The 23,261-nt window shown below is 40.9% G+C and overlaps 1 protein-coding gene across 1 annotated transcript in view; it reads right to left on the bottom strand.

Annotated features, from left to right (window-relative positions):
• Positions 1–19,531, bottom strand: part of CLNK (cytokine dependent hematopoietic cell linker) — a 152,990-nt gene extending 133,459 nt beyond the window's left edge. Inside the window, exons 1-2 of the mRNA XM_059066130.1 lie at positions 19,516–19,531; positions 12,011–12,098 (exon numbers count right to left, since the gene is read on the bottom strand). Of these exons, the coding sequence (XP_058922113.1) occupies positions 12,011–12,098; positions 19,516–19,531 (104 nt within the window). The remainder of the gene's footprint in view (positions 1–12,010; positions 12,099–19,515) is intronic.
• Between the last annotated feature and the right edge of the window lie 3,730 nt (positions 19,532–23,261).

The raw sequence follows: 23,261 nt of genomic DNA, 5'->3' as shown, positions 1-23,261 counted from the left end.
TGACTATTTGCGGAACATTTGTTTCTTTCACCATATTGTAACGCTGAGAGGGCTTGGGTTGGCTCTCTTTGTGTACCATGCATCCTATGTTAGACCCAGTCCAGCCCAGTGTCTGACAATCATGCTCCTCTTTTTTGATAAATGTTGTTGGTGCACATTGACCACACTTTTCAAACACAACAGGTTCACGGTTTGTCCTCCAGAATGTTCCTACTATTGAAAGAGTCATGGCACATAAACCATAGGATATTCATCATTTTTATTCACTTCTCACATAAAAATTTTCCAATTTTATTTCCACCACTTTTAATGCTCCCACTACTTTTGCATTCATCACATATCATGAACTAAAGAATATTTTAAAAATACCTCAAACCTAGACCCAGATAAGAAAATATGGCGAGGCTACTCACAACAGAAGGATTTTAGATCTGGAACTTCTTTTCTTTTACAGAATGAAAGCTAAGTTAAACGTTCTTAAGTTGAGGCATGCACATTATCTCAGGTTGAGAGCATTGTCATTTGTGCTGTTAATTATGATTATCATCCTCACCATTGTTACTAGTGGCTTGTGGCTTTCTCAGAGGATCTGATGAGAGCTAGTGTTTACTTAGTACTTATTTTGTGCAGGGTGATATTTTAGCACTTCATCTACGTTCCCTTCTTTAATTCTTATTCCCTATGTGGGAAGTTTGATTGTGATGACGGTTTGCAGGTGAGGGAAATGAGATAAGCAATTTGATGGAAATGGTACACCTGACCCAAGAATATCTGGCCTTAGCACTAACTTCCTTTCCTCTTGACTGCGATGCCCTCTTGGATGTCTGCAAGTTCTCCAAAGACCAAGGATTCAGTCATCTTTCTACTCCAAGTTTTTATAACTGTTCTACACCATACCAAACAGTAGGAATGAAATTGGCCTGAAAGACATACATACAAGAAGCAGACATAATTGTTATAGGGGCAGCAATTACAATATAAAAGGTGCTAGACATCGTTATGTGCCTTCACATACAATATTTCATTGACTCCCAGGGTCAGTCCCATGAGATTGGTTGAAATGGGACAAGTCAAACAATGTTGGGTGCTCTGTCACATAAAGATGATGGCCACACGTTGTGTTTACATATTCCCATGAATACTTAGAACAACCAGTGAGGTTAGAATTAGAACTTCCATTTTCCAGACAAAGAAAATGAGACCCAGGGTGGTTAAGTTATCTGCTAAGATCACACAGGTTGAGCTGGGTCCAGACTGGGTCTCACCCTGAGACCTGCCCTTAATCCTTGTGTGACACCCCCTCTCCTCAGCCAAAACTTATTCTTGAAGGTGCCAGAGCTTAGAAAAGGGGGTTTGAACCAGTGGGGATTTCAGGGAAGGCTTCTGAGAAAATAGGAGACACTGTGGAAAGACTAAGGAGGAAGGATGAATATTCGTCTTGAAAAACCTTCCCACTGGAAGCTTTGGATATAAAAGAAGACAGGGGAGACCTTCAAGATGGCGGAGGAGCAAGATGTGGAGATCACCTTTCTTCCCACAAATACATCAGAAATACATCTACATGTGGAAACAGTCCTATAGAACACATACTGAATGCTGGCAGAAGACCAGAGACTCCCCAAAAGGCAAGAAACTCCCCACGTACGTGGGTAGGGCAAAAGAAAAAAGAAAAAACAGAGGCAAAAGAATACAGATGGGACCTGCACCTCTGGGAGGGAGCTGTGAAGGAGGAAAAGTATCCATGCACTAGGAAGATCCTGGCGGAGATGCGGGTGGCAGGGAGGGGAAGCTTCAGAGCCATGGAGGAGAGCACAGCAACAGGGGTGCAGAGGGCAAAGTGGAGAGATTCCCACACAGAGCATCGGTGCCGACCAGCATCACCAGCCTGAGAGGCTTGTCTGCTCACCTGCTGGGACAGGTCAGGGCTGGGAGCTGAGGCTCAGGCTTCGGAGGTCAGACCCCACGGAGAGTACTGGTGTTGGCTGCGTGAACACAGCCTGAAGGGGGCTAGTGCGCCACAGCTAGCAGGGAGGGAGTGTGGGAAAAAGTCTGGATCTGCCTAAGAGGCAAGAGACCATTGTTTCGGGGTGCATGAGGAGAGGGAATTCAGAGAACTGCCTAAACGAGCTCCAGAGGTGGGCGCGCGCTGCGGCTATAAGCGCGGACCCCAGAGACGGGCATGAAACGCTAAGGCTGCTGCTGCAGCCACCAAGAAGCCTGTGTGCAAGCACAGGTCACTATCCACATGTCCCCTCCTGGGAGCCTGTGCAGCCCGCCACTGCCAGGGTCCCCTGGTCCAAGGACAACGTCCCTGGGAGAACACATGCATGCCTCAGGCTGTTGCAATGTCACGCTGGCCTCTGCCACCGCAGGCTTGCCCTGCATTCCATATCCCTCCTTCCCTCTGGCCTGAGTGAGCCAGAGCCCCCTAATCAGCTTCTTCTTTAACGTAATCCTGTCTGGGTGGGAACAGGTAACCTCAGGCGACCTACACGCAGAGGTGGGGCCAATACAAAGCTGAACTCCAGGAGTTGTGCGAACAAAGAAGAGAAAGGGAAATCTTTCCCAGCAGCCTCAGGAGCAGCAGATTAAATCTGCACAATCAACTTGATGTACCCTGCATCTGTGCAATACCTGAATAGACCACGAATCATCCCAAAATTGAGGCGGTGGACTTTGGGAGCAACTGTAGACTTGGGGTTTGCTTTCTGCATCTAATTTGTTTCTGGTTTTATGTTTATCTTAGTTTAGTATTTAGAGTTTATTATCATTGGTAGATTTGTTTATTGATTTGGTTGCTCTCTTCCTCCTTTTATATATATATATATATATATATATATATATTTATTTTTTTTTTCCTTTTTCTCTTTTTGTGAGTGTGTATGTGTATGCTTCTTTGTGTGATTTTTGTCTGTACAGCTTTGCTTTTACCATTTGTCCTAGGGTTCTGTCCTTTTTTTTTTTTTTTCTTAAGTAGAGCTTTTAGCGCTTGTTATCATTGGTTGATTTGTTTTTTGGTTTGGCTGCTCTCTTCTTTCTTTCCTTTTTTTATTACTTAAAAATTTTTTTTTCAATAATTTTTTTAATTTTAATAACTTTATTTTATTTTTTTCTTTCTTTCCTTTTTTCTCCTTTTTCTGCTGAGCTGTGTGGCTGACAGGGTCTTGGTGCTCCAGCCATATGTCAGGCCTGTGCCTCTGAAGTTGGAGAGCCGAGTTCAGGACATTGGACCTCCCGGCTCCATGTAATTTCAAATGGTGAGAGCACTCCCAGGATCTCTAACTCAACGCTAAGACCCAGCTCCACTCAATGACCAGCAAACTACAGTGCTGGACAACCTATGCCAAACAACTAATAAGACAGGAACACAACCCCACCCATTAGCAGAGAGGCTACCCAAAATCATAATAAGGTCACAGACACCCCAAAACAACACTACTGGATGTGGCCCTGCCCACCAGAAAGACAAGATTCTGCCTCATCAACCAGAACACAGGCATGAGTCCCCTTCACCAGGAACCCTACACAACTAACTGAACCAACCTTACCCACTGGAGGCAGACACCAAAAACAAAGGGAACTACGAACATGCATCCTGTGAAAAGGAGACCCCAAACACAGTAAGTTAAGCAAAATGAGAAGACACAGAAACACACAGCAGATGAAACAGCAAAGTAAAAACCCACCAGACCAAACAAATGAGCAAGAAATAGGCAGTCTACCTGAAAAAGAATTCAGAGTAATGACAGTAAAGATGTCCCCAAATCTTGGAAATAGAATGGAGAAAATAGAAGAAACGATTTACAAGGACCTACAAGAACTAAAGAGCAAACAAACAATGATGCACAACACAACAAATGAAATTAAAAATTTTCCAGAAGGAATCAATAGCAGAAGAACTGAGGCAGATGAACGTATAAGCGACCTGGAAGATAAAACAGTGGAAATAACTACCGCAGAGCAGAATAAAGAAAAAGGAATGAAAAGAATTGAGGACGTTAGTCCTTTGTCGTTGCTTCATTTGCAACTATTTTCTCCCATTCTGAGGGCTGTCTTTTGGTCTTGTTTATGGTTTCCTTTGCTGTGCAAAAGCTTTTAAGTTTCATTAGGTCCCATTTGTTTATTTTTGTTTTTATTTCCATTTCTCTAGGAGGTGGGTCAAAAAGGATCTTGCTGTGATATATGTCATAGAGTGTTCTGCCTATGTTTTCATCGAAAAGTTTGATAGTGTCTGGCCTTACATTTAGGTCTTTAACCCATTTTGAGTTTATTTTTGTGTATGGTGTTAGGGAGTGTTCTAATTTCATACTTTTCCATGTACCTGTCCAGTTTTCCCAGCACCACTTATTGAAGAGGCTGTCTTTTCTCCACTGTATATTCTTGCCTCCTTTATCAAAGATAAGGTGACCATATGTGTGTGGGTTTATCTCTGGGCTTTCTATCCTGTTCCATTGATCTATATTTCTGTTTTTGTGCCAATACCATACTGTCTTGATTACTGTATAATTGAGGACGTTAATCCTTTGTCAGTTGCTTCATTTGCAACTATTTTCCATATATATGTGTTAGCATATGGTATTTGTTTTTCTCCTTTTGACTTACTTCACTCTGTATGACAGACTCGAGGTCCATCCACCTCACTACAAATAACTCAATTTCATTTCTTTTTATGGCTGAGTAATATTCCATTGTATATATGTGCCATATCTTCTTTATCCATTCATCTGTTGATGGACACCTAGGTTGCTTCCATGTCCTGGTTATAGTAAATAGAGCTTCAGTGAACATTTTGGTACATGACTCCTTTTGAATTATGGTTTTCTCAGGGTATATGCCCAGTAGTGGGATTGCTGGGTCGTATGGTAGTTCTATTTGTAGTTTTTTTAAGGAACCTCCATACTGTTCTCCATAGTAACTGCATCAATTTACATTCCTACCAACAGTGCAAGAGTGTTCCCTTTTCTTCACACCCTCCCCAGAATTTATTGTTTCTAGATTTTTTGATGATGGCCATTCTGACCGGTATGTGATGATATCTCATTGTAGTTTTGATTTGCATTTCTCTAATGATTAATGATGTTGAGCATTCTTTCATGTGTTTGTTGGCAATCTGTATATCTTCTTTGGAGAAATGTCTATTTAGGTCTTCTGTCCATTTTTGGATTAGGTTATTTGTTTTTTTTGTTATTGATCTGCATGAGTTGCTTATAAATTTTGGAGATTAATCCTTTGTCATCTAAGAAAAAAAAATGTCATGAAGAGCCTAGGGGTAGGATGGGAATAAAACACAGACCTACTAGAGCATGGACTTGAGGATATGGGGAGGGGGAAAGGTAAGCTGTGACGAAGTGAGAGAGTGTCATGGACATATATACACTATGAAACGTAGGGTGGATAGCTAGTGGGAAGCAGCTGCATGGCACAGGGAGATCAACTAGGTGGTTTGTGACCACCTAGAGGGGTGGGATAGGGAGGGTGGGAGGGAGACACAAGAGGGAGGAGATATGGGGATATATGTATATGTATAGCTGATTCACTTTGTTATAAAGCAGAAACTAACACACCATTGTAAAGCAATTATGCTCCAATAAAGATGTTAAGAAATTCACATAAAAGAAGACAGTCACTTTGGGAGGTATTTTACAAGTTATCTCAGGTCAATAGGCAGATCCAAAGATCCTACCGTTCCCGGCCAGCTTGCTGTGCACACACACAGCTCTTTGTAACCTGGGAATGAAGCTGAAGTTAATTAGTCCTATTTACCGCCTTTGCCTGTCATTTCCCCTGCAACTCAAGCTTCACGCTTTCTACCTTTCTTCATTTGATCTAACGGAAGAGAAAATCACGTTGCAGTCCGGATCCTGCCTCCCGGGCTTATGCTGCCCTCCGCAAACCTGTGCGTTTGGAGCGCTAATTGCTTTCAGTAACGTTCACTTGCCCCACTGCTTCTCAGAGGCACCTCGGCGCTTCCAGCGTTCGCAGTGCACCTCTGGTTGTTTGAAATCCCTGTCACCACTCAGCCTGCTGAAGCTCTTTAGCTTCCTTCCTGGGCAGAGCTTGGGAGAACAATCTGACTTTTTCCTTCAGGTCCATTCAGATTAGTGAAAGTCATCAGAGATGAGGAAGGACCAGAGAATATAATTGCTGGAAGGAACTTTGGTAAAATGCGAGCTTGGACTGGGTCTTCTTCAGGGGAGGGCTATTCCCACCTTAAAGATGAAAATCTAATAGGTTAAATACCTTCCTCCAAGTCACACGGCAATAAGGTGTCAGGATTAGAACTCAAGGGAATACCTGTCTCCAAAGCCCATGTTTTCTCTTCTAGACAAGACTGCTCTGGGCAGCATCAGGCATTATGAGAGATGCAGCTAGAAAGCTGTCAAGGGTACACGAGACATCATCCCTGTCCACAAAGTGGGAAAGAGAGGTGACCAGACCAGTAACTCCTACACTGGAACAAATGTCATCGTCATGGTTTATGGCATATGATCCATGAGAACACGGAGGTGGAAGGGGGTAATTCTCCTCTAGGGCAACTGGGGAGGCTTCTCAAACAGTGACATGGGTTGAATTGTGTTCTCCAAAAGATATGTTGAAGTTCTAACCCCTGGTACCTGTGAATGTGACCTTATTTGTGAATGTGAAATAATGGTTTTGCAGATGTGGTTAGGATGTAAGTTGAGTTCATACTGGAGTAGGGTAGACTCAATCCAATATGACTAGTGTCCTTATAAGAAGAGAAAAAAAGAGAGTCAGACACACAGAGAGGAGTACACCATATGAAGTCACAGACACACAGAGGGAACATGGCCATGTAATGATGGAGGCAGAGATTGGAGTGATGCAGCTACAAGTGAAGAAATGCCAAGAATTTCCAACAACCACTGGAAGCTTGGAGAGAGTTCATCGTTCTGAAGACAACCTTGATTTCAGAATTCTCATCTCCAGGACTGCTAGAGAATAAATTTCTGGTTCTTTAAGCTATCTAAAATTATAGTAATCTGTTATAGCAGCCCTAGGAAACTGATACGAGCAGATATCACCTAGGTGGACCTTGGAGCCTGAGTGGTTGGGCAGAGGAGCGGGAGGAGGAGGCTATGGCAGGAGGGGAAACAGTGTGCCAAGGCACGGGGACAACTTCCCTATCATGCATTGAGAGTTTGTCTGGAGCCGGAACATGCAGGTAGGAGACTGTAGGCCATGACGTTGAAATGCTAGATTGGGACTAAATTTCGAAGGGTGGGGTTTAGCAGGTAACTCAGTTCCTAGGCAGGGCCAGGCAACTAGTTCTGGTCAATGGGGTGTGAGCAGGAGGGAACTGTGTCATCACTGCCCAGCTTTCTCTCTCCCAGCCTCGGGTACCTGCTTCAGAGGGTGAAGCTGCAAGATGTGAGGCTGCATCCCTGAACCACCGCGTGGAAGGAATCTGCCCTGGGAACTGCCAGACTCGCCACACGCTTTGTGTGAACCCAATGATAAGGTAAGCAACTGATCTTTCTGGGGTTTGTTTGCTACTGTAACAAACTAACGAATGCATATTTCCGATGTTTGGAGGCAAAACATCAGCATCACACATAGGTCCTACATCTCCGAAAGACCCTGGAACACGTTGATCAGTCAGTCCTCTTTTACTGCCCACTCTCACCCACAATCCCTTAAACATATTAAGCACTCATCAAAGTAACCAGAGGATTAAAGCTGGAATGATCTCAGGCTTATCTAGCTGAATTCCTTCCTTTTATCTAAGGCCAAAGCAGGTCAAATCAGGGTCCTGGTCTCCAGAATTGGGTGGGCACTTGGGTGTGCTCTGTTCTCTACAGCACAGCCCATTATCCGGCTGATGTTTTACCCAATAGATGTGCCCATGAGACTCCCCTTGTTGCACGAAGACATTCCCTTGCCATATCGACAGCTGCTTAGATCTTGTGAGGGTTTGTAACCACTGCAGGAAACCTTTTACTATCAAGTGTGGCTTATCCGTAAGTGGCCGTGTGATAAATTGCATAAACCCAGACGCTTTTGAGATAGTGAAAGAGGATGCTATTCATAGTTACTCTGGGAAAACTTTGCGGACTTGGAGTATCTTGGGCAAGTTGGGAGACATGTTCACCCTGCTAAGAGATGCTTTTGGTGAAAAGCAGGTAAAGTGATGTAATGGTTTTGCCCAGGATTGTGTAGTCCAGGAACTAGTGTGCGTACCTAGCTTTATTAATTACAGACTCTGTGAACTTGGACAAGGTTCCAGTAGCTTGTCTGTAAATTGGGAAGAATGATTCATTCTCGCAACAACATTTGTGACAATGTATGTGAAAGTGGCATATTAATTCTGAAAAGCGATAATGCTTTAATTTTTTATTAGCATCCTTGCTGTTGACATTTGTGTAAGGATTTTTGTTCCTTGGTGAATTAAAGCTGAGGTTCTTCACCTGTGTTGCTTTCTAGAATCATCTGGGAAGACTGACCAAATAAATGTTGTATAGTCAGCCCTCTGTATCTGTGGGTTTTGCATCCACAGGTTCAACCAACCATGGATTGAAACTATTTGCAAAAAAATCACAGAAATTTCCAAAAAGAAAAACTTGAATTTGCTGTGCGTCAGAAACTATTTACATAGCATTTACACTGCATTTACAACTACTTACATAGCATTTACATCCTATTAAGTATTATAAGTGATCTGAGGTGATTTAAAGTACAAGAGAGGATGCGTGTAGGTTATACGCAAATACTACATTACTTTATATAGGGGACCTGAGCATCCGTGGACTTGGTATCTGGGGGGTGTCCTGGAACCAGTACCCTGTGGATACCAAAAGTTGACTGTGTAAGTTTGCTTGGATTGGTCTTCCTGTGTACATCTGTGTCCATGTTTCCCCTTTTTTAGGGATGCCAGCTATAGTGGATTAGGACCCACTCTAATGACCTCCTTTTACCTTAATTACCTCTTTAAAAAGCTTATCTCCAAATACGGTGACATTCTGAGGTGTTGTGGTTTAGGACTTCAACATATGAATTTAGTGGGTGTAGGGGGGACACTTCAGCCCATAATAGATGCCTTCCTCCAACAGAAATGTTGGCACGTATCAAGGCCAAAACCCATTGTAATGAAGGAATTTAAAGAATACTCTTGATCTGGTGCGTTAGAGACATTTCTGGCTAATGCAAAGCATAGTCTAACATCAAATTTTAAGCCCTTTCTTGCCCTGATGACTGAGGCTGTGTGAAACTGATTGAATGACTCTGAGCCTTTCTCCAGCCAGCCCTCTCCTGTTGGTGATGGGAAACAGTTTAGACAGAATGTCTTAACACTGACACAGCGAATAATACTTTGTCAGTGGCTTTGGCTCTTTGTGAAAAACACTTTCTCTGCTCAGGCCGTGCCTGACTGGCCTTAGGGCTTGTGTGTGCCTGCTGGGCTGGCTGGGTTGGGGTTCTATATAGCTCCCTAGCTTAGGAGACTGCTGATGGCGGGAGATGCCCATGTGAGCTTTTAGCAGGATCTCCTTTGAGACTCAAATTTCCTCATTAATCGAATGCATCATCTCTGCATCGTATAAGTCACAAAGTTGTCATGGAGAACAAATGTAGCCATGGATTTGTAGCTTCTAGATCTGCACATGCTCATGTGGTTACTTAAAATTAATTTACAAAATTAGTTTCTCCATTGCACTAGTCACGTTTTAAGTTTTCAATATCCAGGTGTAGCAAATGGCTACCCTATTGGAGTGTCCAGATTTAGAACATTTCCCATCATTGCAGAAAGTTCTACTGGAAAGTTCTAGGAGATTTACATAGCTTTTCTCATGAAGGACATTATTTCCCCTCCATGGGTGAAGCATCCGAGGTGCAGCGATGTTAAGCTCTACTTCCATGTCACACACAAAGTAGAATAACTGAGACTCAACTCCAGAACTGCCCAATGTCTAGAGTCTCGGTTCTACTTCACTACAATACATCCTATTTTTAGCTTAATGAATTATTTCTCTTCAGTCATTAGAGTCAACAACACTATAGTCTAACATGAAAGGCAATGAGTAAACTTTTGGTTTCTGGAATCTTCTGCCGAGGAGGTTATCCAGGGCATTGCTGTATTGGGCAGGGGCCGGACTTAAAATTTTTGGAAGAGGTCTTAAAGGTCTCTCTCTCTCTGACTTTCTGGCTCTGTCCTTATGTCTCTCATTCTTTGTCTCTCTTTGCAACACACATACCCACACGCCTTGTGTATCATAATTCTTCCTCAAAGAAGTTAGCAGTGCTAACTGCTGTGCAAACTTAAACAAGCCTCATAAACATTCTTCCCTTCCATTCCCTAAATAAAATAGGGATCCTATTGCTGGGCCATTAGCTCTTCTCAGGAGACTTAAGAGGCAGACTACACAGAGCTGTACAAGGATGACCTGTTACTATTGTTCTTACTCTTCCATCATCACGCTTCTGCTTTCTCTCAAGCGTTGCAGGCATCTGCTTCCCAGCCCAAGAGCTATCTTGCAGCAAGAACTATAAACAGCAACATGAAACCTACTTATAGGCAGATGAAAAGCAGATGCTTGAAGCCAGCAGGTAGTGCCCACCTGCGAGCCTGTGCTTCAAGCTTCAGAGGCAGACCTTCACTACAGCTGGAAGTGAAGCCACAGCTAAGAGGAGCTCATGGCTGCTGCCTCTGGAAGCCTGCCCACCCTCTCTGAGCATGGTGGGGCTATTTGTCATGTGAAAAAAAATTCAAGTATTAGATCAGAATTATTATTTTTGCCGTGATGTCTTAAAGCTATAAGTGAATAAGATTGTGCTTTGAAGCCTGATTTATACCTCTAAGTAGAGAGGAATTGGCCTCCTGAGGGATGGCTAGGGGTGTGTGGCAGGGCTCACTGCGTGGAGTGGGGTTTCACAGGCCCCTGGAATGGAGGGCTGGCATGGGGGGATGGGTAGTTGCAGTGGCATGACCCAAGTTATGCTGCTTGGAGCACAAGACTCGGGGCGGGGCAGAAGCAAACAAATGGTTCCCATAATCTGGGTCATTGATTCAATCTGGGTCTGCACCAAGCACCGCTTCAGCATACAAGAGTTTACATGGAGTGAAAGGTCAATTGCAGATACTATGCTCACTCCACGGGATCCCCCATTGCCCTTGGGATAGAGTCCAAACCACGTCAAGTGTCTCTGTATTGGGCAGTGAGATGTGCCACCCAAACCATCCTGTGGGACTGAAGGAGTCCCCCTCCACCCTACCCCCCAGCTGCTGGGCATGACGCTTGCAGACAACTGTCAGACCTCTTCATCTGAGCAAATGAACACATGAATGAAGGAAGGAATGACAAAAGTGCATCCTTCAAATACCCCATCCATTAATTTGGTATTCTCAAGAATACAACTATAGTCACGAATACATGAAAAACATCTTTCAAGAGTCACTTTTGGGGACTTCCCTGGCAGTCCACTTGTTAAGACTCGGCGCTTCCACAGCAGGTGGCACGGGTTTGATCCCTGGTTGGGGAACTAAGATCTTGCACGCTACATGGTGCAGCCAAAAATAAATAAATAAAGACCATCTTTTAAAAAAAAGAGTCAATTTTGGGGAAAAAAAAAAGGACAAGTATACATAAGAGTAAAAATAAATAATCTGACATATATATATATAGCTCTTTGCATTTTCAGCCTACAGTGCCATACACATTCAGACTTCATGTTCAGTGCCTCCTGCCATGTACCTGGCACCTGTCCCAGTGTTGCTCTGGGATAGGCAGAGATGGCCAAGACATTGCACTTGCCTTCAGGGAGTTTCCGATTGAGATGCAGAGGCAAAATTAATAAGTGTAAAGTTAGGGTGAGCAGCAAGAGGATGTCCAGTAAGATCTGAAGGAATAAGGGACACGTTTTTTTCCGGACAGGCATTTGATTTACATCATAAAGGTGGATCCATTGGGGAAAGGTGGTCATTCCAGGCAGAGTGGGCTATTGGGACAAAGGCAGGGAGGCAGGATGGATATTAGAACGAAAAAACAGGTCATCTCACTTTGCTAGTGTGAGTCCTGGTACTGCCACCGATGGGGCCTGTATGAATTTGGGTGAGGCATGGAATCTTGGAGCTTCAGTATCCCCAACTATTTAACAGAAAGGGAAAATATAAAGAAAACAAAGCAACAACCACAACCTATCTCACTGGGTTGCACTGTCATTTAATAACTGGATGGCTCTGGGAAAGTCACCTGACTTTTTAAATCAACAGTTGCCTTAACCCTAAAATGGGAATAATTATACCTGCCTTGATATTCTCATAGAGCTCCTGGGAAGACTAAATAAAACAATGGACATTGAAGGACGTTCAAAATGTTAAGTGCTGCAAAGCTCTAAGTCACACTTAAAAAAAATTATTTTAGTATATATCTGGCAAACCCACATTGATGGATGGCTAATGGAACTATCAAGCTATATGTCCACACACAGGAAGGCAGACAGATAGACAGACAGACATGATACTTAAAATCAGCTGGTCAACTTTAGGATTTTTTAAATTTTCAGGATCTTGGTTATTATCATGGTTTTCTTTGCTGATTGTATTTCTAACTTATGTCACTTGGATAAGAATGGCTCTTCCTGAAAGGGGTAAATGTCTCTTCATAGTTTCTCCTCCCTGGGATGGCTGCTGAGGGAGGAACTCATTATGACGTCAGTCATGAGATTCCATCTTTAGGTTCCCTTCATCTTTCAATCAATTGCTCTGGCAATAACTCCATCAACAAATGTCTATTGAAAATACCATATAATATCACTTCTATGTGGAATCTAAAATATGGCACAAATGAACTTATCTACAAAGCAGAAACAGACTTAACAGATACAGAGAACGGACTTGTTGTTGCCAAGGGAGGGGTGGGAGAGGGATAGATTGGGAGTTTGGGATTAGCAGATGCAAACTAGTATATATAGAATGGATAAACAACAAGGCTCTACTGTAGAGCACAGGGAACTATATTCAATATCCTGTGATAAACCATAATGGAAAAGAGTATGAAAAAGAATATGTATATGTATAACTGAGTCACTTTGCTGTGCAGCAGAAATTAACACAACATTGTAAATCAACTATACTTCCATAAAATAAATTTAAAAAAATTCTACTGAAAGACTCTGCTGTGTCAGGGTCTGTGCTGCACAGTGAGGACATAGCAGTGACCCAGAGAGATGTCAGCCTCATTCTGATGGCGTCTACTGTCCAAAAGCAATGAAATAGCCTTTTGCAGTTGCCCAGTAATGACTGATTTCTTACCTATTGCTACTATCTCAGAATTTCTTGCTGCCACCAGGATAGATGCTGATGTAACAAAATATAACGCACTAGGAAAAGACACACTGTTATGGGCAGGCATATAATAGTAGAGGATAGTCAAAGGGTGGGTGGCTACACCAGTATCCCTACAGCCTCAAAACTCCTCCACTTTCTAATATGCCCCCAATGACCTTTCAAAATTAGGTTGTAACATTCCATAGCAACAGCACAATTGTAAAGTCTCAGTGTCCCAAAGGAATGTCCCAGGGGAAATTCCACCTTCACTGGGCATCACCCACACGGAGTATCTTGTGGTTCCTCAGTTCTTTGACACTCCTGTGTTTATCATCATACTTCCCTAGATCATCATACATGGAAATCTCTTTTTTTCTGTTATCGTCAGTGGCAACCTCAACCTCAATACAACTTTAGGTTTTGCATTTAACCCTAAAGTGTCCATCTCCCTTTAAGTCAGTTTACACTCTATTCCTATCTACTAAGTAGGGAAGGGGCTTCCTTATGTAGCGCTTCATTGTTAATAAGTCAAAACCCATTCTGTTTCTGGGATGTTCTTTTTGTGCATTAAAACACTTCAAAAAAAAAAAAAAAAGGCTACATATGGCAGGCCTGAAACTGGGCTTGTGTGTTGAGGAAACAGGCATTTCGAGTTACTGCCAAGGCATTTTACAATGGGACAACCTGCTCCCACCCAGAGCCTGGACAATCAGATAAGGACCTGAGCTGATTCCTGCTACAAGTTCCTGCTTTGCTTTGCCCACGGAACCCTCTAAAATAACCACTTAAAGCTGAGTCTGTGAAAAGTTAGTGACTTCTGCCCCAACCAGAAAATTATAGGTAAATAATAGGTACTTGCTACCCTGCTCTCCTGTCTCTTGCTCTCTCATGACTTGGGACAGAGGACTCCCCTCCCCCCGTTCATTGTATGCCTATGCTGGGATCTCTAAGTTATAAATCTGGTGACTCCACTTCCTTTGTGTGGATGTATTGAAACTGTGCCTCCAATCAAAATCACCCCGGGGGTTTTCACTTCCCCAGGGTGGGAGCCCGGATGCCGATGGAGCTCCCTGCTGACCCCTAGTGGGTGGCTTGTGCCTCGTTGCTCAGCACGTCATCGTCTACATATTCTTAATTTAACACACCAGCTTCGCGTTTTCCTAACACAGGAAGAAGGGACTGGAGAAGGTCAACTTATTCTGCATAACATAAACAAGAATTTGGGCAACATGAGAGCAAGAGGGTAAGAAGGAGACACAGAGGAGGTGAGAGGCAGGAGTCAGGAGGAGGTTAAGGGGCTGAACAATATGAGGGCTGGGGCAGTGGGGAAAAGTGGCCCCAAGGAATGAACATCTATTATGAGACTTAACTTGTGTGTGGCATAGGGTATGAAGTTTCCGTTCCCTTTTACTCCTAAATCTTCAGACACAAGCTTTGCTTCAGGCACCGGGCTTGTCTTGGTCGTTGCTATGGTGAGAAGTGGGGACAAAAGAACAGCTGGGAGTCTCAGGATGATGATTTGCTCACATTTATTATAGCTTAATGCTGTGCTTTTCAGGTGACTGGCCTTATTCTATCACATTCCATGTATTAACTCAGTTAAACCTCACAACTCAATGATAGGTACCGTTATCCTCTCCACTTTACAGATGAGGGCACTGAGGCTCAGGGAGGTTTCATCCCTGCTAGTAGGAGGCAGAGCCCAGGTTTGGGTCTAAACCCCGCAGGCCAGAATATAGTGGAGTTTTAGGATGGAGACCAGGGGGAGGCAGGGGAGGCATTCACCATGGGAACAAAATTTAAGGGGACGCACAAAAAACTCAGTAATCAAGGTGAGCATAGTTTGAATGAATGCAATTTTTAAAAAATTTAGTTCAAAAATCCTTTATGAAAATATATCAAATATCAAATAAAGACAGGATCAATATTTCTGATTTTTCTTTTCCCATTGGCTCCAATGTAGCTCAGCACAATCCTAAATTGAATCAGATTTTCCTGCTGCTTCTTAATTCTTGTTCTCCATTCCAAACCAGGGAGGGTTCTGAGCAGATGCTTATGCCAGGATTTGTAAAATTCTCAGGTAGGGCTTTGCACTTATACAAAGCGTGGAAAGGATTTTCGTGCAGATCCTTGCTAGATCCCAAGGGTTAGAAGATGCCAGTTGATAGCTGTGTACCTGTCACGTGTCTTCCTGCATTTGCGCTTACTATTTGCTCTGGCTGTGATTCTTGAATTGACTCTTTTAAAAAAAACCTTTTTGACCGTGATAAGCACATGAGACCTACACTCAACAAATTTTTAAGCGCAAGGTACAGTATTCTGTCCAACCATGTTGAATGGAAAATTTCTAGAACTTGTTCATGTTGCTTAATTGAAATTTTATGCCCATTGATTAATAACTACCCATTTCCTCCTCTCCCCAGCCCCTGGTAACCACCGTTCCACTCTTTGATTTTATGAATTTGACTATTTTAGATCCCTCACATAAGTGAGATCATGCAGTATTTGTCCTTCTGTGACTGGCTGATTTCACTTAGCATAATGTCCTCCAGGTTCATTTATGTTGTTGCGTGATGCAAAATTTCCTTCTTGCTTTTTTAGGCTGAATAATATTATGTTGTATGTAGATATCATATTTTCTTTATCCATTCATCCATCCATGGACATTTAGGTGGTTTCTACGTCTTAACTACAGTGAGTAGTGTTGCAAGATCTAGGACCATAAAAAGGAGTAAGGTGAATAGTGAAACAAAAAACTTTCTCCAAAAGACCTTCCCTGATGCCCCTCGTCTCTGGGCTCCTGCTTCAGCCTCAGGCAGGTGGTCTTCTCCTAGATGCCAAGCACCCTGTATTATTCTCTGTCATAGTACTTGTTGCCTCTAACAGCTAATGAAATGGTGTGAGGATACACCTGAAGGGATGATTGACAATGTGTTTGTGTCACTGTGCTAGTGTCTAGTTGGTGCTAGACAACTCTCTAGCTATAATAGAGAGTTCACTAGATACCTGAAAAGTGAGTAAAAGTGCTTCAAGGAAACTTTAACCTGTATATTGTTCTAAGGTTCTATATGCCTCTTGAAATACCAATTCCTCTGCTTTTGAGGGTGAGAACCTTATAAATCAACATGGCAAATAGACGTGACATAGTATCTAAATCAGATAGACCTGAGTTTACTTACTGAACTGTTTAGTCTACCTTTGGAGACAATAATACATATAATCCTCATTTGATCCTTTGGATGATCCTATGACATAATGTTTGTATCAGGCACATACTGGGTAACTTAGAAATAGAACACGTGCATGCACACGTGCACACATACCAACACACACATTACAGTTGTATGTATAGATATCCATTTTGAAATTTTCAAATTCCAATTGCAGTTCTGCTAACTTTAACGCTTCTTTTAAACAAAACACAACCAGAAGCGAATCAGAGGCTGAACTTGGCAAGGTTAAGATTTATTTTTAAACCCAGACAGCTTTGGAAGACGAGACAGTCTATGTCACTTATGTGTCAGCTCTGGAAATAGACCCAAGACTTGAGGTGCAAAGTGACATGGTCCAATGATGGGTTTCGAGGACGTGTTATCAGCTTTGGAGCAGATGAGGCCAAGCAAATCTATTTTGTCAGGACAAAGTTTCTCACTGCCAGAGAACCTGTCCCGTGAAAGACAGGGTGGAGGAGGCAGAAGGTGGCCACCAAGCTGTGTGCTTCTTGGCCGAGAGCATGGCTTCCCAGCCACACTGCTTTGGTAAAAGTCCTGCCTCCTCTGAGCCATGCTAGTGTGATGGAGGCAGGCTGTCTCCTCTTACCTGCTTCCTTTTCTTCTATGTAAAAGTGAGTGATTTCACAGGCGAATGCACCTTTCCACAACTCACAGGAACTCAAGCAGCCAGCAATCAAACCATTATTCCTAACTATTGTCCACTTGCACCAACTTTATGCAGATGTTTCTATAGGAACTGGGTTGATCCCAGCATTATTTTCAAGACTATGGATTTGGGAATATGAAAAAAATTTGCTGAACTAAGATTCTTGTTGTCAAGACTACACTGAAGAAAATATTCTCAAGACGGCCTTTCTGGACCTTCCTCCCCATCCTCAGGCAGGTTTTTCTAGTCTTTTTGTTGCCATCACTGAATATTGTACACACTTTGATCCCAGCGTTCTCCCTGTCTTGGCCCAGGTGTTGGGTCTCACCTCATTAGCACCTACTGGGTGGGTCCAGGTTCTGTGAGGCACAGGAGACATGGCTTATTCTAGACTGGCCTTGAGTTTACCTCCAAAAACTTGCTGTCCACCAAGAAATCATTCCTTTTCTCAACTGTTTCCCTCTGTAACTCTTCGGTGAAAAGTGAGGACTTAGCCACTGCAGTTATAATCTCAGGCTTGTTGGGGAACCTTCAGAGTCTTTCACTACTTCCTCTTATCTGATTATTTTATATGAAGCTTCTGAGCTGCTGGATTATGAATTTGAATGCATTTAGGGATGGGAAATAGCTAGACATCTGTCCTCTTTGGATCTTGAGTTTATTACCAGAAGATATTTTTTCATTGGTTTGTTATCATTAATTCTAATGAAGAAGAAGATGGCAATTTAAGACAGAGCCTTTTGGAAGTTGTAAGGGCACTTAGTTTATGGACATATTTCTGAGCTCTCTGGTGGGACTAGTAGGAAAAGGCCATATTAAATCCACCTACAATACAGAGCTGAACCTCTCATCAGCAGGACGGGGAGAGACGTGCTCCATAACAAGCACCTATTGTGTTGTTGGTGAGGCCTTTCCTGTCTATCCCAGTAATTCTGACAGATCGTTATTATAATCACCATTGCACAGAGGAGGAAGTTGCCTGTAAAAAAAATACTTCATTTATGCATTCACTTGACCCATACAAGACACTCTTGTAGGTGATGGTGATGTAAGAATGATGAACACACTATTTGCAACAGCCAAGACATGGAAACAACCTATATGTCCATTGAAAGAGGAATGGATAAAGAAGATGTGGTACATGTATACAATGGAATATTACTCAGCCACAGAAAATAATGCAGTAATGTCATTTGCAGCAACATGCATGGACCTAGAGATTATCATACTAAGTGAAGTAAGTCAGACAGAGAAAGACAAATATCATATGATATCACTTATATCTGGAAAAATGATACAAATCTAAAAAAATGATACAAATGAACTCATTTACAAAACAGAAACAGACTCACAGACTTCAAAAAACAAACTTATGGTTAACAAAGGGGAAACATAGGGTGGAGGGATAAATTAGGAGTTTGGGATTAACATATATACACTACTGTATATAAGATAGATAATCAACAAGGACCTACTGTATAGCACAGGGAACTCAATATTCTGTAATAATCTATATTGGAAAAGAATCTGAAAAAGAATAGATACATGTATATGTATAACTGAATCACTTTGCTGTACACCTGAAACTAACACAACATTGTAAATCAACTATACTTCCATATAAGATAAAAACTATATTAAAAACATGAAATGATGAACTCAGACATGTTAGCAGTCCTAAAGCCCATGGATACTCCAACTTGGATCCTCAAAAGGCCAGTATGGGTCAGATTCTTAAAAGAAATCTAGGCTTCTGGATTCTAAGTCAGTACCCATTTCATTACATCCAATTGTACTGAATCCACTTGTTCTGTTGTGACCTCTCTCTGGATACTAGATCCTGGAAGTTCACCTTCTGCATTGATCAGAAACCAGGAGAAACATCATCATGTTTCATATCTCACTTGTATCCTGGTGTTATAGGACAGGATCCTCACCTTGTTACTAATCTCAGCAATACATCTCACTGTACAAATTACCATGTAATGAGTCGTCACATTGTTTTGGTCCCATTGAATGGATTAAGACTTTTGCCACATATTACCTATCTCAAGTGACATCATGGGGCCAAAATCTTGTGAGACATCTCTGCTTTATAGATGAGGTAACAGGCAATTTATTGTAGTCTCAAATGTCACTAAATGCTGGAGGTGTTTCTTTCTTATGATTCTAAGTTCAAAGAACCAACAATAAAGAGGCATTTGATGCTGGGCACTTCCCATGTGCTTTACATACATTATATCATGTAACCATTATCTAGCAAATGATGGAGGAAAGATTGGGACTGTGGTCTGGCTGATTTCAAGGCTTAATCTCTCTTCACATAATCTCTTTTTACAGCAGCCACAGTCATTTACCTTCATGATCAAACATGTTGCCATTTCAAGCATCTACCATATAAAAGATGGTGAAGAAATTTGATGCTATTGTAGTCCTTTTTAGATAAGGAAGTTCAAAAGTCATAGAATAAAGCTCTTGCCTGGATTCAAAGAGCTTGTAAGTGTCAGAGAGAGGATGAAGACTTAGGCTTTCTGGTTCTGAGACAATGGCTGTTCTGTTGTTCTAGTCTTCTAGACTTTAGTGCCCAAAGCTGGAGAAAACAAAGCAGCTCAGTTTCATTTACTAATAATCCATTCAATAACCCAGCTAATGCCCTTACTTTCATCCCTCAAACAAGGGAGGTCTGGTTTTCCTGGGAGGACAAAAACCAGTGACCTTCATTGGCTTAGTTACTGATCCATTGCCCTACTGGCTCCATTGGATTGTTAAATTTGGGACTGAGATGTCTCCATCTCTTTGTCCGTATCAGCCAGCACCGAGCCTTGCACATAGGAAATAAATGGATGAATGAATACACAAATGAATAGATGCTGGGTTGAATTAACATATGGATGAATAAAGAAGAGAATAAAGGGCTGAATCAATGTCTTAATTTAGACACTGCTAACTGACCCTATTTCAATGACTGAATTGTAAAGAGACAATTAGATATATCTACATATGCATATATTGCTTGAATATACTTATATTTATACCTATATCAACATTATGTGCCCACATAAAGTTAAAAATCACCCTGATCCCACATGCAGAGACCACAACTAACATTTTAGTATACACGCTTCTAGAATTTTCTGAACCTAAAATGTTATAGTGATCTTTAACATGAGTGCCATTTGGGGCTGTTTTTACTTTTTTAAAATGCCTTTCTGATTTATCTTTGTGTTCCACATGAATGTGTTCCTATTTTACAATCAGAGGAAAGAAATTTTTTAAAAATGTTATTTCTTATATTAAAAAGGCTGGTACGATTTAGGGTTTCTCTTAAATTGAGACTGTAATAACTGCTGAGAATAGCTAACATCTATGAAGGATTACCATGTTCAGGATAATGTTCTAAGCATTCTACATATATTAAGTCACTTAGTAGTCAGGACAACTTAATAAAATTATTATTATTATTATCTACATTGTATAGTTTAAGAAACTGATACACACAGAGGTTTAGTAACCTGTTCAAGGTCACACAGCTGATAAGTTACCAAAGATAACTTGATTGATTAAAAGGAAAGAGAGACCTAACACTGGTGTTTTTTTACATACTTTATCTTGTTTGATGCCTCTTTTTATTATGTTAGGTGGAGTATTATTATATCCTACTGATCCAGGAAACTGTGGCACAGAGAAATGACATTAATAGTCCAGGCTTCAAGTCTTAAGAGCTGCCATATCCAGTATTAGAGCCCAAACTCCGTAATCATTCCTTACCAGCATTAAGGCTATTCATGTATTTTAGGTTTATTTATTGATACGTTTATTTGCTCATTCATGCATACAAAGATTAATTGGTAGTACATATATGGACCTGTTAATATAGGCATATAACAAGCAATGATAGCTTTGCACAGACTGCTATCTGATACTGTTTTCCCATTTTAATATATAGGACAGCCCTAGAATCCTCGATCTCTGATGATTAAAGGTAATGAGATACTGTATACAAATATGGATAGCACAAAGCCTGGCAAGTAATAAGAGCTTAATTCATGTTCATTGAATGAGCAATTGCAAAACTATGATGAATCATATTAAGTAAAGAACACACCAATCCCAGGGATGTGTTACTTTATATAAAAATAAGAACACACTTAATGAAACTGAAAACATGGAAATTCTCTTTTACTCTATTTTTAATTAAAATTTTATCAGAATATAATTTTTAAAATTATAAAATTTTTAAAATTATAAATGCCTTTTATTTCTTGCAGAATCATAAACTAGGCACCCTGACTGAACCTTCCATAGGAAACAATTTTAAAGAAACAACTTATTTTTGCAGTTGATTGCTGGCAAAAGTAAGAACTGCTCAGAGAGACCCCAAAATTTAAATGAAGTAAGAACTCAGAGATGGAAACGGAGCACTGAAGGCAGCCCTCTCCTTGATGGTGTTGCTAAAACAGGGGGAAATGGTCTTTGATTTTCATGGCCTCCCAGAATTCAGAGAACTTGAAATATATTGAGAATTTGAGATATTCTATGCTCAGGGTCTAGGAGGGACCCTGCCCCCATGTAAACTGGACTCTAAAGACCTACAGTGTCAGTGTAAGAGTGAACTAGAGTTAAGCCTACCTTCCCTACTCTCAAACATTGGTGCAGAGTGGTGGGGACAATTCTTTTCCCCCTGAGAATCTGTTAATACACATGGGTTTTCAGCCTAGATTGAAACCCTTCAACCTGAGAATTTAGAGTAAATAAAACCTGTTTTTGTAGTTCCTTCAAAGACCTGACAAAAGCAAACATAAATCCTCTCTGGAGGAGCTCACCTTCAACTCAGGCCTCAAAGAATTCTCACAGATTAATTTCTAAGAAAAACAAGCATACAGACAAAATCAGAAAACCCTTTAAATAACAAGGGGCCAAAATAGGAGATGGAAGAAACAATAGACAACAGAATCATCTGCTCATTCTTTAGATGTTAAAGTTATCAGACAAATTTTATAAACCAATTGTGTATAGTATTTTTAAATAAATAAGATGAGGCTTTAACATAAGAAATATTTTTTTCAGAAATGGTGAAAAAATCAAAATAGAGAATCAGGATGTCTAGTGTATCCAAAGCAGGAAAAGTAAGACAAATAAGCAAGATAAGTAAGTTTCACTCAGCACATCATAGTGAAACTGCAGAAAATCAAAGAGAAGACCCGAAAAGCATCCAGATGGAAAAGAAATATCACCTTCAAAAAATGACAATTATATTGATTGATTTTTCAATCACAACAGTGGTTGGCAAAAAAGTGTAGAAAAATAACTGCACGGTTCGGAGAGAAAATAACTGTCAACCTGGAATTGTATGTCCAATGAAGATATCATTTTAAGAATGAGGGAAAAATAAAGACATTTTGTTTTCTTATAATGGGCCTTGACACAAAACAAAATTTCAAATTGTGTTCTCCATACTGAAAGGAAGTGATCTTCATGAGGTTTATACCTCAAACAGAAAAAAATGACCAAAGATTATGTTAAATATTCGGGTAAATATTCTAAAGTTTTGTCTGTTTAAAACAATACTACTGAGGTCTTAAGGGGTTAACAAATAAGAGAATTAAAATACATGACTACAGTAGCATATAAATTGTGAATGGGTGGTCAGAAATAAAGTATTGAAAAGTGCATGTATTGTTCTAAAAGAGAGTTAAATAACCTTAGATGTTGGTAATTTAATTATATCTTTAAAATATCTAAGGAAATCCCAAAAATAGAATTAGAAGGCATAACTAATAAACTAGTAGAGGTATAATGGAGTGAGAAAAAATACATACACACACATGCATGCACATGTGCACATCAAACCAAAGGAAGGATAGTAGAAGACCAAAAAGAGAAATGAAAGAAAGAAAAAGAAATGGGCAGGTACATAGAAAGAACAAAATAAAGTGTAGAAATAAATGTAAGTAGTTTGGTAATTAGAATAATTGTAAATTGAGAAAATCCTTCATTTAAAGACAATTTTACTTCACTGGATCAAACAATTCACAGTGCAGTCATATACTTTTTACATATTTTTATAAGAGACATGCCTAAAACATAAGGATATGACAGTTTG

Source organism: Kogia breviceps, chromosome 6 (assembly GCF_026419965.1).
Source record: "Kogia breviceps isolate mKogBre1 chromosome 6, mKogBre1 haplotype 1, whole genome shotgun sequence".
In the NCBI taxonomy this organism is placed as follows: domain Eukaryota; kingdom Metazoa; phylum Chordata; class Mammalia; order Artiodactyla; family Physeteridae; genus Kogia; species Kogia breviceps.
The sequence above is the reverse complement of the archived record's forward strand: the minus strand, read 5'-3'. Positions and strand labels throughout refer to the sequence as shown.